The sequence below is a fragment of the Phalacrocorax aristotelis genome, chromosome 6 (genome assembly GCF_949628215.1).
Source record: "Phalacrocorax aristotelis chromosome 6, bGulAri2.1, whole genome shotgun sequence".
Classification (NCBI taxonomy): Eukaryota; Metazoa; Chordata; class Aves; order Suliformes; family Phalacrocoracidae; genus Phalacrocorax; species Phalacrocorax aristotelis.
In genome coordinates, this window is record NC_134281.1 from 9446963 (window position 1) to 9467188 (window position 20226).

Genomic DNA, 20226 nt, shown 5'->3' on the forward strand with positions numbered 1-20226 from the left:
CTAAGTATTAATACATAATTAACTTTAGGAAAACAAGATTTTATTAGTGGATTATTAAATCGTACCTCAAAGTCTTCTGAGAACCCATGCTGGTTATTAGAATACAGCTCACTGATGTGTTTAACAAACTGCTTGACTGGAATTGCTTCCATATCATCTGTAGAAAGAAAGAGATATTCAGATTTGCTATTTGTCTCATACATAAAACTTCAACTACAGGAGAGAAAGTCTTCACTCAATATCACTTAGACCTGAGTTCCCAGGGCACAGCTAGTTCAATATGTGATAAAGAAATCTTGATGAATCTGGCCAATTTTGAGGTAAACTGTTCATATTCTATTTCTAATTCTAAGCACTGCAGTTATGAATACTGAAAGTCTATGCCCCATGAAGATAAATTACAAAGTCCAATTGAAGTTCAAGGATTGTTTAGTTCTTGTTCACAGTTTGAAGATGGCTGTGGATGGGATGAAGACGCCTCCTCTCCTTCCACATTGTATAAAAAGAACAGAAGAGACCCAAAATATAAAAGTACAGTTGACAATTGTCCCCAGTAAGTTTCTACCAGACTGAGCAGATACACAGGCTTTTCTCCTGAAAGTTATTAACATTTTTCCTTTTTACACAACGATGTAGAATCCAAACAGACTTATCATGAAACTCTCTCAGCAAAAGAGCAGGCCGCACAACACCCACACTAATTTGAGTTCTCTCTCATGCCAGACACTATTCATAACATCGAATATGTATTCCACTGGACCATTTGTTCTTGCTCGGCACAGTGAAAATTCCACCCAATATACTAATAAATCACCCACAGACATTGTCTTAAAAGAGAGACGTCAAAGGCCTGAATTGAATTAAAGACAAGACTGTTTTGAGCACTTGGGAGTCCGGATGGATTCTAATAAAGCTGGGGTGTAGGATGGACACCTTATTTCTCACTCTCCCTTTCTCTCAAAAGAGGCCTAGATGTTGTTATAACGATCACTGCCGTTGGCAGAAACACTGTGCTTGCAGTTAATATTTTCAGACTGGCATTTGGAAAACATAAATTGCTATACAACTGTGATTACTTTCAGCATGTGAAATAATCTATTGCCTGATGGCTACTATTGTCTGACTGCATGATTTTATGGCAATACTCTGGTATTTATATATCCCATTTAATATTCTTCTGAAGATCGCATCCAGTTTATGTTTACTCCCAGTAATTCTGTGGTGTATTTTTGCTCCCATTTAGCAGCCATATGGTTTGGTACTACAGCTGCATTATAATCTAGATTCTTTTCCTTTTAAACATCTACATTATGATAGAAAAAATCCAAATATTTCTACAGATACTTAGCAAAATTTAACGATAAATAAATAGATGTGACATTTACTGTATTCAGAGTGAAGGATCTTTGGCAGCTAAAACCCCTAAGCTGTCACATATGCTTTTCTTAGCAAAGGGTATGAAGATCTGTATGTGTAAATGAGGTTCTACTTTGGCAAGAATTTTATAGATCCCTGACAATCTGATTTCTTTCTGTCTGATGGCAGTTAATATTGACCATGTCATTACTTCTCTGCTCTTATTTTATCAGATAATGCTCTAAGGTGGCTTTTTGCATCTATTGACATTTTCAGATCTCAATCAGCTCCCTTCTAGTTTATTTACAAGAGCCAATTGTTAAAGATATGTTTGCAATCTGATCACCTCTCAGTATAGTAATGCTACTTTAATTAACCACATGCTCATTTACTGAATAATACAGAATTCAAAACATTTGACAAGTGTATCTCATCTTAGCAAGAAGCTGCAGCATGCAGAAATACTGGCACTTTACAATATTTAAGTGATAACATTTATTCTATGTAATATTGAGATCATCATCATCTCATAACAACGTTTGCATTAATATTTTTGCAGCCAAATCACTTGAATGGAATGGTCTATAGGAACAGCAGTCAATAGTGAGAGCCTGTAAAACAACCTTTCCTCTCCTGAAAAGTAACCCAGACACCCTAGATTTCCTTGAAAATAACTTGTGCTCTGATAGCAATTTCACATACTCTTACAAGTAAAGTTCCGTAGTTATCATTTGGGGTTTTTTTTTGAGTAGTCTAACTCAGCTGAGACCAACCGAGATCAAGGATTCACTGCAGCAGACCAGTGTGTCCAATTTAATTTTGCAGAAGGCAGAATTTAATTTTAATTGTGATCTGTGAGCCAAAAAATACATTAGAGATAACGTGCTCTCTGGTCCATTGAGTTCCCACCAATTTCAAGGATGGGTCTGCACCAGAGATCCATGGCAAAATATGGTTAGCTTTCTTTTTATCATCGTCACTGCATGGTGGCAGTATGTCTCCACCTTTATAGCCACTGCTAATTAACTCCTCTGTTGTTCACTACCCTTTATTGTTTCTCCTCCCTTTTTTTCTCTTCTGCATTTTCACTTCCAGTTCCCTCCAGAAGCCTTAACCCAATGCAGTTTCTTACCCTCTTTGATAACACGGGCAACAATTAAACATTAAATAAATTAAATAGGAAATACTGTTGACATATGAGGTCACTGGGTGAGAGGGAGCTTATGCTGCTGAAGCTGCCCATAAACTCAGGAAAACCACGCTGGCGCAAATGTAATTGTTTCATATTAGGAAGATTAAAATCAGAACCACAAGCATTAGAAACTCAGAAAAACACCTATGATTTCCAGCTTTCAAACTGCTGGGATGATGTGGTCCTACCGACCGCGCAAGATCTGGCAGCTACTGCGCCGAAGCCAGGCAGAGGCCACCCCCTGAGGGACACACGCAGCCCAGAGAGGACAGGCAGCCTGCAGCTGGGCAGGACGTGGCTGCTCCCCGGCTGCACAGCCATCTTGCCCCCTGCAGATAGCTCCAAGAACGGACCTGTACGTAAGATATAGTCTATTACGCTAACTAATGGAACAGAAAAGTGTTAAAGTAATTTGGGCCTGTATTCTTCTATTTGTGACCTCCAACCCCAAACTGCCACCCAGGAACACAAATTACTTTCGCCGGGGAATACGAATGCTTAGCCATAGGCAGCTTGCCAGACCTGTGGTAAAATATGTACTAATATGCTCAGCACTCTTGAGTGATATCTGCTTTGACGTTGTCTGAAGATGGCTGTGACCTTCTCTAAGAACACCAACAGATGTAGCTAGATGCACAGAATATGCTTTTCCTTGCACTATCGACAGCCCAAAGGCTTTGGTTGAGCCTTCTTTCCATCTTAAGACAAATAGACTTCAATGACTATAATTCTTTTAGTCAATTGAAGAGATTAATGGAATCCTGCAAGGGCTAATTAGGAGCTCTCATAGTCGTTCTGCGCATATTCCCTTTTACATATACTTTTTCCCATCCAGAAGCTAGAGTGACATTTTATATTGTCAGTATGATGCTGACATTTTGCAAGACCTACACATTATTCAAAGAGAAGAGGGAAATGTTTTAATAACATACCTTCACCTCCAACACCACAGATATAATTACAGTTTTGTCTAGCTTGGGTTTAGCCATCTGTTTTATCAGTGTCAATAAAGTGATTCTGGATTTACGTCACTACAAAATATGAGCTGAATCTGGCACCATACTAACGTACTAACCCTTTGTGTTATGCAGAGAAAGAAGTAATCTTAGATGGACAGGAGTAAAGGTCTCCAGAACTCTAAAATAATTGTACATATATTTATTATTATAAATAGTATAACTTATAATAATATTCTTTATAATCAAAGACTACTGAAACTGACAGGTGGGTGTATGTTTAATTACTATGCTAGATATTTAACACTTTGGTGGAGTTCCCACCTTTGCTTGCTGAGAGGAGTATCAAAACCACAAAACTGAAGGGGACCACAACAGAGCTCATTTCCTGCCACAAAGGAAGAAAGCCAAGAAGAAAGTCAAGTTTGCTTAAAAAAATGATAGAAAAGGAAAACCTTCACTTACACCTCATTTTCTAAGAAATGGCACTTGACAATGAAGAATACTTAATACATTCTTTTAGAAGTCAGCCACCTTCAAAAGAAGCCCAAAGTGTACAGAAGCAATGAAGTTAGACCAGGGTGACACTTAAAGTTTAGATAATTAGTAATCCTACCAGGAAGGATTTTCCCCTATCTCCCACTTAATAAGGTACCTTTGTAACGTTACAGCAATAGGGGCCAATTTCACAAAAAAAATGGGATATCTTATTAGAGATGGCATTTCCACATAATAAGATCTCAGATTAATTTTGATTCATTTACAGCTCGAGAGCTCATTGGATAGTTTAGTGGCATTGGACTGGAATAGATAGTTTTGGGTCAGGAATTAATCCAGAAGGTTGAACCAAAGCGCTTCCTCGTATTACCTTTGCCTAGTTTGGAGTTTTGGTGTTTCTGAAGACCAGATGTTTGACACACATAAAGAAGTCTTGGTAAGAAAATTCTGCCCTGTCTTTAATTCTGTTTGTAAATGTTTTCTCGTTTTCAGCTGTTATCTTACCCAGTCTACTAAATCCAATACACTCCTTGTATTTTATGCCTTACTTTTAATGTGAAAGCTTATTCCATTTGTCTGCTAGTCACTGCACTTCAGTCTCTCATTTGCAAAGCCACCTGGATTCATGTGCCATAGCTGTCACGTGGCTTGGCCCATCTGCTCCAACAGCAGCTACTTACTGCACTGCTCAGCAACCCTGTGCCATCCCTTGCATCTCAGATGCACCTCCATCAATTCTCAGTGTGCTCTTCACAGCTGGCTTCAGCCAAAGGACGAGGGGATTCTCCCACTCCCTTCTCCCTGCCTGCGGGGCTGAGCAGTGAACTGAATCAGCCTGCTGATCTGGCTGATGACTATAAGAAAGGATTAATTGATTTGTGGGGAAGGGGAAGAAAGATTAGTTGTCAGTGGGGTAGATGGGTTGATCCTACTCATTAGCATGAAGAATAGTGAAGTGACAGGGAAACTGCCCTTTCTGAAGGCAGCACAAACCTAACTTGGCTTATGACAATCATGACCAGTGATACTGGTAGTGACATTAATCCTGGAGAATCCACCTTTAATAGTGTATCCTCACGGTTCTCATCTTCTGCAAAAAAGTTTTCCCAATTGGAAAGAAATATCTACCAATAGCATTACAGCAGGACTGGATTTGACCTCTTAACTCACTGAAGAACAACATAATCTGACAAATGTTTTCCCACATCCATAGCAAACAAGCACCTTTCTGCTCCCAGCAGCACTCGACCCTGGGATGCCTAGTCATGTTCCACCCTCTTATTCTCCACTGCTGGAGAGAATGCTGAATGCAATCCCAGGTTGGTTTGGTGGTTTGTTCCCCCCCACAATATTTATTTTATTGTTAACCACGTTCAGTGGGGTTCATGGGTTTTTATTTTTTTACAGAGAGGGATGGAAAAATTCTGCAAGCACCTGGAATACCTAGCATCACTATTTAGGATGCACATTACCCTTAAAACTGCAAAACTACTTGAAGTACAATGTGTCAGAGTGAAGGCTGTGGAGCTATAGCAAAAACTTGCCTTCACATGCAGCGCTGCAGCAGAAGTAACCGTGTGGAGTGCCATTCCAACAAACCCATTTCCACAATGAGCAATGGGGCACTTGTAGCACAGACTTAAATAGGATCTCTGCAGCTGTACTATGCAATATGACAGTGCACACAACACGCAGTATTAAATGGAAATGTAAAGCCCAAATATGTCTGTATTTGGTCTGTCTCTAGAAGAATGGCTGATCATAAAAAATGTTGCAAGGATCAATAATACACCCTCGGGTGAAATTCTGCCCCAGTAGAGGTTATTGAAAAACTCCTATCAATTCCTCTAAGGTCAGGTGTCCACCTCTACAGAGAAGCTTGGACAAAACCCTCCAAACCTACAGACTGAGCGTATACTCCAAAGTGTACACACTTACAGGGACCAGAAACTTCACAGGCAGCTCAAATTTTGGCACTGATTGAATCTGAAATGTTTGAGCAGGCAACTCCGCAGCCAGATCCTGCCCTAACTCACGTAAATACTGGACTCCATGAGTAATTCCACACGTAAAAAAGGGCAGTGCCCAACTTTCTGCAAACCATTTTAGACTTAATGCTTTTGAATTATACACATTGACACAGAGCCTTTAATTCTGCAGTGTACTGGCTTTGCTTGCTTAACTATTTGAAATAAGAATGCAACTGAGGCCATTGTATTTCATTTGGAATAATTAATTTTTCTGACTGATCACAGTACTTGCTGTATAAAAATGGCCAGAAATCTAAGAACAGTTTTATCTGTATAACGTATCAATTAATTTATGATAAAACAAAGTCATTAAAAACCCCTTAATATTGAGGTGTCTGCTTTCTGTGGAGATCATACCTGCATAAATACTAAAAAGGCATTACAGTAGGTTTCATTCTAGGAGATCATAGAATCATAGAATCATTAAGGTTAGAAAAGACCTCTAGGATCATCAAGTCCAACTGTCACCAACCAAACTACAAGATCAAACTACCTGCTGAAGCCCTTTAAGGCTGGCATCCTCCTGAAGTCACTGACCTCAGTAGTTAAGACATTATAAATTAAAATAAATTAAGACAAATAATAAATTACTGAGAGTTGATTATTGGGGACACTACTCATCAACGCTCACATTTCTGTAACCATGCATTTATGAAGTACTGCTTTTAATAAAAACTGCCTTTCAATGTGAAAAGGCACAGAAAACACCTTGAATACATTTGAAAGTCCTGGATAGGTGGGAATGTTGAAGGAAAAACAGAGAAGTCCTTTCAGCAAGGTAATTACTATCTATTTGTTACAATCAAGTCAAGTGAACACGAGGGTTCTGATAAAGGGGAGACACATGAAAAAGCAGAATATGAAAAATCACCTGTGTAATATTGTAGCTACATTAATCTCTCTTGCTTCAAGATTTAATCTACTACAATGCTATTAGCCATGTGTCAGTCAGGAACATAAAGACATTAATGATAAAATTTTATATGTGTCAAAATAAGATCTCAGTTTAAATCTGCTTGTACAAATCTTAGGTTAGGTTATCATTAATTATAAATGTAATAGCAATACACTTCTTCCCTTTAAGCAAAAACCCAATTTCAGTCTGAGAGAATGAAATAATGTGAATTTTCCCTATAGCACAGACATTAAACATGAACTTATTTGGTATTGCCTGCTAAGGAACACAATTTTAATCTCACACGTTTCCATCCCCAGGTCCCAGTTGTGCCATCAATTACATACATGTCTTACATTTAAGCACATGCAGGTTCAACTCCAGGGCTCTGCATCTCAGTGTGACAGCTCTCAGAAAAGAACCTATCTGCATTTCACATGGCAACCGTGAAAACATGTTTTTGGGTGATTTAGCCAACTTCCCAAGCCTCCATTACAAGTGGCATGATCAGGTATCATACCATAAATTCTTCAGTGTACTGCAGGAGCAGAGTTGGCAGCAGAGAAAAAGGAAGGTGGATTTTCCCTAAAATACCTTGCTATTTTTCCTGGCTTCAGAGGATGGCTGTGTTTGCAATATTGCATTCATGAATTTAATTGGAGCTGAAGATAGGTACAATTCACAATATGGTGCTGGAACATAAATCCACAGGGAGCAGAAAACAGAAATAAAGCCTTAAACAGCTGAGGAACACTACCTCTGTGCTCAGTGAAGAGCTTCATGCCCTTGAGAAATAAGTCCTCAGCTGCAGTTATCACTTTTCCCTGTACCTCGCCAGTCTGTAGCACAGAGGATCACTGTGCTCAGTACACTGTCACTGTAGTGACCACAGATGTGTCCTGGTGCTTTGCTCTTTAGCTCTTGGGATGCAGCTTGAGCCAGCTACATCTTAGCAGAAAACAGTATGATACCTCTTGCTTAAGAGCCTCTTTTGGGAACCTGTGGTTACCTTGTCAAATGAGATACCTCAAGTTACAGTCTCTTAATAGAAGCAATTTGTCATGAGGTGGATGCCACCAGAAGGTATCAGAAGTGCAAGAACTGAACTTGTAAAAGCCGCATCAACACTAACCACTGATGTTCATAAGGAAAGGTTCAAGGCAACCATGGTTATTGAAGGAATAAGGAAGAAGGTTTCAAAATTCTGCAGAGATTTAACAGAAGCTAAGAGCTAATAGGATGGACACTTGATGGGGCTCCTTGTAACCATGAGAAGACAGAGAGAGATGAAGGAGGGTCATGGCTGCGCTGGCCTTCACACCCTCACATGACTGTGTGAGGTGGTCAAGACACATTTTCACTGCAGTGTACTTGGCTACCCCACTATTTTCTGGGCTCATGCACCCACGCTGTCATGGAAGAAGCATGAGAATGTTTCTCCATCAGATTCTGCCACTAGTTATTCTAAATACACTATTCATAAACTCCAGTACTAGTAAAAAAAATTAATTTACTGCCATTTAAACCTAAAACCGCATGCACCTTCATCCAAGAACTGGGAAGTGCTCCTTAGTCCTGTAGTCTCGACAGAGCTGAAATGACTGGCATCACATCTGAGACATTTTACTTAATACTAAATATAGAATCATTATTAAGGTTGGAAAAGATGTCTAGGATCATCAAGTCCAACCATCAACCCAACACTATCATGTCTCCTAAACCGTGCCCTGAAGTGCCACGTCTACATTTCTTTTAAATACCTCCAGGGATGGTGACTCCACCAGCTCCCTGGCACCCTGTTCCAATGCCTCACCGCTCTCGCAGTGCAGAAATTTTTCCTAATATCCAATCTAAACCTCCCCTGAAGCAGCTTGAAGCTGTTTCCTCTCGTTCTATTGCTAGTAACATGGGAGAAGAGACCAAACCCCACCTCACTACAACCTCCTTTCAGGCAGTTGTAGAGAGTGATAAGGTCTCCCCTCAGCCTCCTCTTCTCCAGACTAAACAACCCCAGCTCCCTCAGCTGCTCCTCCTAAGACTTGTTCTCTAGACCCTTCACCAGCTTGTTGCCCTTCTCTGGACACGCTCCAGCACCTCAATGTCCTTCTTGCAGTGAGGGGCCCAAAACTGAACACAGTATTCAAGATGTAGCCTCACCAGTGCCGAGTACAGGGGCATGATCACATCCCTGCTCCTGCTGGCCACACTATTCCTGATACAAGCCAGGATGCTGTTGGCCTTCTTGGCCACCTGGGCACACTGCTGGATCATGTTCAGCTGGCTGCAACCAACACCCCCAGGTGCTTCTCTGCCAGGCAGCTCTCCAGCTACTCTTCCCCAAGCCTGTAGCGTTGCATGGGGTTGTTGTGACCAAAGTGCAGGACCTGGCACTTGGCCTTGCTAAACCTCATACAATTGGCCTTGGCCCATCGATCCAGCCTGTCCCGATCCCTCTGCAGAGCCTTCCTGCCCTCGAGCAGGTCAACACTCCCGCCCGACTTGGTGTTGTCTGCAAACTTACTGAGGGTGCACTCGATCCCCTCATCCAGATCATTGGTAAAGATATTAAACAAGACGCCCCAAAACTGAGCCCTGGGGAAAGATATCTGGAATAATGTGCTCAATGGATCACCTCCATTGGTCAGCTGTTGTGTTCTCTATGAGCCATGTTTCTTTGGACTGTGGTCAAGACTATGCCAAGTTGTGCCCATGGGCTGGGCATGGAACCAGTAAAAGCCACAGCAAGCTCCGAAATAATGCACCACCCAAGAGTGGGAAAGCTCTGAAACAAAGGATAGGAGGAGGAAGGTAGAAGTGGAATTTGTGCTAGGTCCACTATTTGATGATACCTAAAAGTTGCACTGAGGTGCACTTCTTCACTGCTGTTGTGGAGCAGGTCTTCCGAAGAGAACAAAGGAAAACTGATGGGGATGCATTTTGTTTTGCAGTGCTGAAATCAAACAGGTCTGCAGCTATGACACTGCTGTTATTCTTACTTATTCAACTCTACCAAAAAGGATCAAGTCCACAAAAATCTGAACCAGATACTGACCCAGGTATGGGAAAAAAAAAAACCAAACAGGAACAGAAGCTGGTTTGCTGAGAAAGAGATATTGCCAAGACCAAAAGATCCAGGCAGAGCCAATACAGACATGGCCAAAATTAACTGAGTGTGGAGGCAAAGACAGAAGATATGGAGAAATAATTTTGTTGGGCTGAATGGCAGGGGAGTTTCAGAAATCTGCGACTGATTACGGATGCATTACTGCCAGGCACAAGGCTTATACGAGTTTAGATTTATACCTCCGTTGTAATATCCAGTGGGTGACTCAGTTAATGATATCTCCTTTGTCCTGTGTTTCTCTAGATCAAGCAGCGCAGATAATTATGAATAATGATAATGATTTGGGTCTCAGAGCAAATTTGCACAGATAAGCACACGCCTATGGGTGATGTGGCTTCATGCACAATAATTAAGCATGTACGCCATGGGAAGTGAAATAGAAAATGGGTAAAATCATTCCTTTGCGAGAAGATCTTTTTAGATTTTGGACTGAAAAGTTAAAACTGGGTGCCTATTGCAGGTAGCTGGCAGATTGATTTTAAAATTCATTGACCTGAGAAAACAGAGGGTTTGCCTAAACCAGAGCAGAATGTGGCAGAAATAAACACAAAAGCTACCTCTGAGCACGTCGATGCATCATGGAGCAGAGTGGTGGCATGCAGAGACACCAGAGCCCACTTCTGAAACCTCCTGAGCTGTCTCAGGACATCACTGCGCCTGGCTCCCAGACACCTGGCAGAGCCACCCCACACCTGGCCAGGACCAGCCAACCCAAATGTGCTCAGCCTCCCCCGACCGGCAGGCTGACTGCATGCTGCAGATGGGCCCTGGCAAGTCTACTAAATGCCTTCAGACACACTGCTCTAAATTGCCATCAGTGTGGCTGTTTGCACAAAATTGAGAGAAGTTGGCCTGTTGAATGTAGGAGGTAGGTGTGTGGTTCCACAGGGATCTATTCAAATATTTTTTGTAAGGATAGGGTTTCACAAGTTAACAAGGTTACTTTGAAAAACTTGCTTTTGTGAAAACACTACTTACATTTTGCTTCCAGGATCAACATGGCAAGTGAGACTTTCTCACACCCTCTGGCAGCTTCCAGAGGAAAAGTTCAGAGGCTTATCATTTCATCAGTTGCAATCAGTTCAAAGGAGAATTTTTCATTTAATATTTTTATGGCATTTCAGTGGGCTGCCTATGTGGGAGCAGCAGCTGACGTCAGAGAATAGTGTCATTTAGCAACAGGTATATGGGGGAAAACAGGCCTCTTCTACATCTCCAAACAAGGAAAATGTTTAGGAGAGCTTCAAAATCTTTTCAGGCAGTAACTCCCATCTTTGGAAAAAAGCCAACGTAGCTGGAATTTATCTCTACTAAATTTGAACCTCATTAGAATCCCTGTACAGGTAATAGTTAATACACATTGAGACTGGTACTTCCAGAGGGTAATTTGGCTTTTGATGGTCTGAATAGCTTTATTGTCAGAGCCAAGATCTTCGAGTTCATCAGTTCATTCTCTCTTAAGACCGTCTGGGCATGATTCAGCTTCAGATTAAGGCACCCCCATTTGGATGTCTGCATGCAGGTGTCTACAAGTTCATTATATCAACAAAAATCTTATCATTAGATTGGGAATTTGAGGGCTGGATTCACCTTTGCATCCAACTAGGCAAAATCTTTCTCTAAGGCCTGGTTCTTCACGTGCCTTAGAGCTCTTCAGCAGTCTTTGCAGATTTTTAACCTCAAAGCTTCTCAAGGTGTCTTGCAGGACTTGCTTAGCAGGTGCCTTAATCTGCAGTGCCTGTTATCAGGGGTGAGCAGCTCTTTCTCAGTGTTACTGAACCTGAGCAGACCACAGTGTGCACTGTAGTGATGGCTGCATCATGTCAATCCCAAAGCTGCTGTCGTCCAACAGCTTGGCTTGCTCTAGTCATGGGAAGGTGTCCCCAAAAGGCAGTGTTGTTCTCAGCCATTTGTTGTTACACGCTAGAATGGCTGCTGGGGAAGCATTAGTGTATGTGCTGGCCTTACGGTACCTGCCACCTGAAGAGTTTTAATGGAGCTTCTTCAGCCTATATTACAATTTATATGAATGCCATCCAGTCTTTGATGGACTAACCATCAAAACGTCCCTGTGAAACAGGGAAGAACCTCAACAACAGAGATCACAGCATGAAAAGATGGAGCTTTCTGTTGGTTTCTTTATCTAAGTAAAATTTGTCTCAATTAGAGTAAAAAAACCCTATACATTGGCCAAAGCGACTTTGCTCTGAGGGGAGAATTTCTCTCCTCCCACTGCCTTGTGCTCGTGGTTGCCCAGGTTTTGATGCTGTTTCACACAGTCCAGGTTAGCCCATCCTCCCCTTCCTTACAAGCTCTAAGGAGGTATCACACATGACCAGGCATGGTGGGGCCATCAAGCCGACTGCCAAAAGGAGCCCCACCAGGGAACTGTTCCTCCTGGGTTTAGAGCAGGAAGAACAGAGTTCTCCAACTACATTCTTTTGTGAAAACTCATCGCAGGCAGTCTAAGACTAAAGCCTCCTGTCTCATGTGACCCTAAAGGAGAAGGAGAAGAAGGGTGGCTCCTTGTTAAGGAAGTGAAGTGGCCAGGACGTGCATCTTAGTCTCCCATAGACATGAGAGGAGATGACAGCATGTTTTCTTTTATTTTCAGTGGCACAGCATCAGACCACAAGGCCTAACATCTTCTGTAGGAATGTAATAGCTAACCTTTCATATTAGTTCCCATGGGTATTTTGAAAGACTCTTCCTAGAAAGGATAGTCACACATCTATTGAACAAAATCAAGGAAAATGTAACTGGATTCTTTCATTTTTCTAGGACACATGTTTCTTCAGTGTCTCAGAGATGGCTTTGAATGCTTTTTGGTAAAATGAATCTAATTAGCTGCAGATTGAATCCTAGACCAATGACACACAGTACAGAATATGACAAGGAAACTTAAACCACCTTGAAGCAACAAGCACAAGCATTTGACAGACAGAGGTCAATACAACGTTTTAGGTATCTTAATTCTGCCTGTGAAACGGAGCAACATCAAACAAGGCAGTGGCTGCAAAGGCCACTGTAACACTAAGCTGCTCTCTGTCATTGCTGCTTGAAAGGAGCTGGATCTTGCGCTTAGTAATTCCCAGGGGAAATGCCTCATGAAGAGAGAATAGCACTAAACTCTGCTTCCAGCCTCATTCTCAGTATAGCCGAGAGGAGAATTTGACCTTTGGTTAACTTGATTAATACCAAATTAACAGATGGCTTTGGACTTTACTTGGGATTGTTTGCTTATCCCTGTGTCTTGCTTTCTTCCCTGAGAACCAGCAGACAGCACCTCTGCACACACTGAAAGTGGGGGGCAAGTCCCCTGGTCTCTAGAGACCAGTGGAGCTGCATATCCCTCGTCCACAACCTGCCCTGATGGAGCAGCTGGTTTCACCCTGAATGCAATGCCTTAGTGTTTTTAAGAAGTGTTGCTCATGTTTTTGATATTTTACAAAGGTTATTCTGAGATTTCTACTAAAACAATGTGGGAGAGGTACCTATGGAAAAATACAGTATTGGCACTCAGAGCCCCATTGCAAAACAAATTAAATGAAGCAGCAGTGATACAATAAATTTATACCAAAACTCCATGATTTATCACAAACATAACCTTCTCTTCCTTATGTAATTAAAACAGACTCAAAGTAGCACAAACACAGGAGATTAAGCCTGTCTTACCTGGAATAGGTATAATGGGAATACTTTCATTGGGGACCACACGGGGGGAGCTGCTGTCCTCCACATAGAAATGGGCAGTCTGAAAACACTTTCTGTTAAAGGAAAAAGAAAAAAAAAGTAGATTCAGGGTGTGAAAAACTGCCCTCTGAAAAAACAGCCAAAAACTTTTGCACATGTTCTGCTTCTCCATTTTTGCTCCATGCTTTCAGACGTTACAGTTTTAAAACGTCGATGCGTGAAAACACATGTGTGTTTTCTACAATTACAATCCTAATTCCAGATTCTGGTGTGCTCTAATTCATTGACATCTGACATCCACCCATCATAATGCCTCTGTATATTACTGCTAAGTACTATTGAATATGAAATTATACTCACAAAAGTTAGTGCCTGCAAAACAGGTTTCAAATACATCATTCAGAAAGAAACGCTGCACACAAGAAACATATCAGCACACAGTTCAAGCCAACATCCACCTAAGAGACTAGCAATTCCAGGGAAAACATACTTACTGTAAAAGTTTCTGCTGCATAACAGCCAACCGACAGTAATACAGCATCTGTAACTGCTGCGTGTCATGATGTTCTGCTATGAAAGTTATCCCTCAAACATTACAGATTTTTGTTTGTTCTGTTTTTTAACACTAAAGCTATATAAACCCCATCCCATCCTCCTCCTGCAAACTTGTATTACCTATGCTGCTACAGAAAAATGCAATAGACACTTAGGTTGGGCCCCAGGACTCATCTCTGAAAAGGCCTATAAAGAATAGGAGAACTTAAATCCACCTGACTTTTTTTTACCTGTATTTAATGCAAAGCAGAGAGCACAGGCTGGTCATCACAGAAAAGGTACTGAGCAGAATAACATCAAGAGATCCAAGGAGATTCTGCGTGGTGATGTTAACTGAGGCAGGGTTTTCCAACACCAGCGTCACTGCTCATTGCTGACTTAATGAGCTGCTTGAGGCTGGAACTGAATATTTAATGAGACTTGCTTGGTGTGAGCAGCTATTGTGGCAGGAGAAGGGTCTGCTCTCATCTGTCAGGGTGCTTAACAATAGCTTCGGACTGCAGAAAGATCCCCCTCATTGCAGCCCTTAATGAACTGCTCCTCAACACCTGGGCAAAGTTTGCAGGCGGCCTTGTGAGCTGTGCCTTTTGTCAAGTCGCTGGTTCCCTTGCTGAAACATATTTCACGTAGTGGCTTATAAGTTTCTGCCTTGCAGTCTGCTTCTCTGTAATTCGGGCACTGTGCTCTCCACAGAGAGCCCACTCCGCGGAGCCGGCTTTGCTGACTTTGTCAAAGTAATTTGTGCTCCCTTTGTTTTCAACATCCATACATGCCAGAGAGCAAAAAAGTCACTGAAAATCAAACCACTCTCTTAGGCAAAACCAGAACCTAAAATAACCATAGGTCCTTGCTTTTTATGCATTTGTACTTTCTACTGCACAGTCACAGTGCTTTATAATGCAAGCACATGCTACAGCAGCACAAGTGCAACTTAAGACAATACAGACGCAGGAGAGAGCGGATTTCACAGCATGGAGTAATTGTCTCGGAGCAGCTTTCTATTTTCAGGCATGATGTCTTGCATTGTGCTGAAGTTATTTATTTAGTCAGTATGCTTTTCTTAAGAAACACCATAAGGTGAATTCACACACGAGGATGCAAGATGTGCAATAGTCTCAAGGCATTTAAAAACATCGGTTCACTCCCCCACCCCGTACTTGCTCCCTCTTCTCATTTTTTTTTGGCAGCCTTTATTTTGGACAATGCACACCCTGGGGGCACGCAGCAGAATAAATCAGTCACACATAAAGAAGAAACTATGAATATGAAACAGGCAAAATGTTCCTGATTTTGATGTATTTGGGGCTCTTTCCCCTGAGTCAATACTACAAAAACCCTTGAACGGCTTCTCCCAGTAATGAAGGCCTTAAGAAGGTGTTTGATAAAAAGACAGACCTTTTCGTAGGGATTTACAGGATTTTTTTTAAGCTGATGATACTTAAGAAAAGCAATTATTTTTTGTGATTTGTTATTTTAAACTGTGAGAGGCTCTGATAGGCTGGGACTATGGCTTTTTATGCAGCCATAAGACAGCTTTTTCTTAATAGCCTCAAAATATGTAATTGTGTTGGATAATCACATTGTGTGGTATTGTAAGGCCCGTGATGGCGATAGCTGAATACCCAGTCCGGCATATCTCTGCTGAGCACAATGTTGGAATAACAATGTATTAAATGAATATTTCACATAGTAAAGTTTTGTGCAATCATTAATGTCATTAACAATTCTGTATTTTATTCCTGGAAGACTTTCTGTAGCTGTTTTAAAAAAGGCAGCCACCACGGAATTTGACTAAAGGTTTTCTCAAGTCACAAACATAATGACAAAATACACTCTTGTCTTATTTATGTACATATTGAAACCAGCATGCTCATTACAATGCTGGACACCGGCACATTAGGTGAAAACATGCCTCTCAAACTCTTTTTTTTTTCACTTGTTCACAATTTCTGTAAACTATCCGAAGTTTAGCCTCTACACATGAACTTGTTCTGCACAGGCCATGACACCCCTGTCCCAGTGACTCCCTCCATCTCTAGGGGCTCCCGGTGACAGCAGAAGGCAACACTATGGACTAGGGACTACGCAGGCTCAAAATTGAGAGCAGAATAAAGTGGACTGATCTTTAAAAGACCTTTTACGATGTGTTTCGTAAACTCGCTGGAAGAATTTTCCAGCGAGTTCTGCTTACTGGGTCTGCTTCCTACTCTTGCACATCTCCTCTGTGCAGCTCCAGGAGAAGCATGCTTCTCAGGGCTCCAGGCAGATGCCTCCAGGCCCCCAGTTTGGACAATATCCATGTTTCAGCCTGGGACTGACTGGGAGAGGAAACACCTGGGCCCAAGATGAGCCTTTTGCAAACTCATGTCTAGTTTGTAGTCATAAATACAGATAGCTGGGATTTTGGACAATTTAGTATATGCCTTCTCCCCCAGTTTAGGATGTTCCTTTCTATCCCCTGGCATTTCCCCTACCCATTACCTTTCCCTCAGTACACAAACCTTAAGTGGCAGCAGTTGCTAAGGCTACAAGAGGCTGCAGTAAATCTGTGTGCGTATATGGGGAGGGCTGGATAAAGGAAAAGGGTAAGAGCAGAAAATTGCTTGTTTCAAGTCACTGGAGAAGCAGCCATGGAGAGAGGTGGGATTGAATGCAAGGCTAGACAAGGTGCAAGTCTACAACTGTTTTCACATGAGCACTTCAGCCTGTAACTTTTAACCCCAGTGTGTACATATGTGTATGTTTTTGCACCTGTGTGCCCATTTGCTCAGGAAACCAACTCCATCAACAGAAAAAAATAACATATTTTTCTGACAGAAGAGTCCTTAGTGAATAAGCAATTGGGACTTGTCAATGGCACAAAAGATTATTAAAATCTTAAAAACTGAAACACTAGTTTGAGAAAAATTCTTGCATTTCTGCAGCACTGGTTGAGGTAAAGCAAATCACAGCCTTGATTTCCTTTCCAGAAGATTTCAGAGAGCCCACATCTTTTCTGCAAAATACCAAAGAGTCTGTTGTCTCTGAAATACGCCTGTGTGCAGTGAAACACACCGTTTTCTCTAGCCCCATATGTTTTTTTGGCTCCCTTTCCCTGGGGTACAATAACTGTGTGAGATGGTGGTGATCAGACACACAGTTGTCACATATGGACCAAAATGCAGAAAGTAAAACACTGCGAGATTAGCATCTCCCCCGAGAAGGAGCAGAGGCAGGGTCTGGAATGCAAAGCTGATGCGACAGAGAGCATCCCCCTGCCCAGAATCTTTTTGCAAAGATACTGGCAGTGGGTTTGTTGTGATTTAACCTCAGCCGGCAACTAAGTGCCATGACAGGGTTATTAAAGCAAACTAACAGGATACAAAGTCCAGAGCAGCAGCACCTTATTATCAAGCTGCAAGCATAAAAATATGCCAAGAGGTGGTCCTGATTAGCTGGGTTAAATGCTTGTTCCATCTCCACTGAGCAAAATACCAGATTAGCTTCTGTAGAAGAAGGGATGCCTCGTGAGAGTTTGACACTCAAAACAGGTTTCCTTGGTTATTAGCTAATAAACCTCAAGCAGCTTCTCCTTTATACTCATCTAAAAGCAAGAGGGAGAACCAGATCACATAATGGCCTGAAAGCATGGACACATTTTATTTCCACGTAGAAGATAGTGCCTTAGTGTTTAGTTAATACTGCCTCCAATACAAACACACAGCGCGCACTGAAGTCGATGGGAGTGCTGGGAATAGCTCAGAGGGCAGTGCTTGGCCTTTACTCCTCTGTACTGTCTAGTGCAGGCAGCATCCCCTGATCTGTGCTGACAGGTGAGGGATCTGCACTGCTCCAGCGCAGCTGAGGCAGGGAGAGAAGGAGCAAGGGATTATTGCAGAGGGACAAGTGATTGCCTCCACAGAGGCTGGCTGAAACCACCAGGACAGTGGCTGAACACAGGAAAAATGAAAGGGGAATGCTTCACTTTCTGGGGACACCCAAGAGCTGTGTCCTGCCTCACACACTGAAGTGACCGGCACATCCATTGCTCCCTTGTTCTCTAGGGATCTACGCCTTCTTCCAGGCATTTCTGTTGGCTGGAGCAGCATGTGTTCACTCTCCAAGGCAAGCCAGATTTATGCTACTTTATTTCTGTAATAGAATGTAGCTCTAGGCTCCTGGTTTCTTGCAACTATCTCTTCTTGGGTCATTACCTCCTGAAGCATGACCAATTCGGGGGCAGATGGCTTGAAAGGGTCCTGGAGGCCTATTCACTACTGTCAGAGCAGGGCAAACCTTGTCCTCTGGGTACCCTTCCTCCAGAAACAGCCTCCCACAGACAGGAGCTCTGCAGAATGTACATTTATTAACAAAGAGACCAATAGTCCTTGCAGCCACCCTACTTTCACACACAGTCCTTAGTTGGTGGGCAGAATGGGCAAGATCAGACAGGCATCAAACCAGGATCTGTAACGGACCTCTAAACCAGGCTACACAGGACATGGCTTAGTCTTTATCAAATGCAACCTGGATACAGGCATTCATTCACCATGCTCCTCCATCATGGGGGGTGTCTGCAAATAACTCCCAAACAAGGATCCAAAGACAGGAAACAATCCCTTTCACTACCTCTGCACATTCATTCTCACTTTCAATAGAAGAAAAGATGCTTCAGATTCTCGTTGAACTGTTTTTGCATGTTTTCCAGGAGACACAATTAAGATTGGTTTCTGCTGGCACCAAAAACAGAGTATGTATGCAGTCAAGTGTACTAGTAACACATGGCTGTGCACTTTAAACTAGCTTCACTATTCCTTGGCAAGCATTTGTCACTGTCAGAATTGGCAATGACTCCTCAGAAAAGAGCCGCAGACTACGGAACAACAGAAGTGCTGCAAATCACAAGCATGTCACCAGCAGAGCAGTGGATGGGAGCCTGGACAACAGCTGTCTGCAGTCTGCACTGCTCTAGCTGGGGTCATCAGTCACTGATTTTTATGAGCAATAAAACTGACTCAAGCGTTAAGAAGAAAAAGAGAAAAGAAAACCACATGAAAAAAGCTGATCTTATGAATATGAGTAAGTGACCAGCATGGAGCAGCGATATTACGTTCATTGTATCAGACGGGCATCCGCATTTACTCTTTTTTGGCCAGAAAATGGCTTATATTGCCTCAATTTGCCACAATTATTTTCCTTCCCAGGTCTTAACGCTTAATGATCAGAATTCAAAAGCCAAGTTATAAAAGAACGTATGCTACACTGGAGCAGTAAGGCAGTGAGGGCTGACCGAACTTGAGCTATGGGAGGATATACAAAGCAGGAATGCAGGAAAACCAAGAGAATAATGAAAGCTGAAAAAAAGAGGAAAATTTCCCTTCAATAATGGTGATTCTCCTGCATATCTTTGCTGAAGATGAGTCGCCTTCTCCCCACAAAGCAATTTCTGTCTGTAATCTTCTCGAGCAGTGTTAAGCATTGCACAGATATAATAACTGGAGAGGTGTAGATGGTACATGGATAGGTTTCAGAAGTTCACAGCATGCCAAGTCCTTGGCATCCTTTCCTAGACAGAATGGTGAAGAGTCGACTGTCCCTTTCAAGGGACTTCCTCTGGGCAAGGAAAATGTTTTTTTCACATTAGTGAGTTGTTGTGCACTGACACAGTCCTGAAAAAGCTAAAAGGATCCAAAAGCTAATCACCAGTCCAACCTCACATACTTAGAACCACATATTCTGCAGTATCATAGAGAAATAAAGACAGGAAAAAGGCTGGGAAAAGGCAGATAGAAAAAAAGAAGGCGGATGAAATTTTGAGACAGTATTTGTGATGAAAAACACACCAGTAGTTAAATTGCCCATCTGAGAAACTAATCTGCAAACAAACTAGGGATTTCTGACACAGAAAGACAGCTAATTTAATATTTATGGCCTAAATTTGCCAGCTG

The 20226-nt window shown here is 42.0% G+C and overlaps 1 protein-coding gene across 1 annotated transcript in view; it reads right to left on the bottom strand.

Moving 5' to 3' along the window:
- The window catches only part of PTPRG (protein tyrosine phosphatase receptor type G), a 415547-nt gene that overhangs the window by 28794 nt on the left and 366527 nt on the right, over positions 1–20226 (bottom strand). The window contains exons 14-15 of the mRNA XM_075095798.1: positions 13727–13818; positions 66–157 (exon numbers count right to left, since the gene is read on the bottom strand). Of these exons, the coding sequence (XP_074951899.1) occupies positions 66–157; positions 13727–13818 (184 nt within the window). The remainder of the gene's footprint in view (positions 1–65; positions 158–13726; positions 13819–20226) is intronic.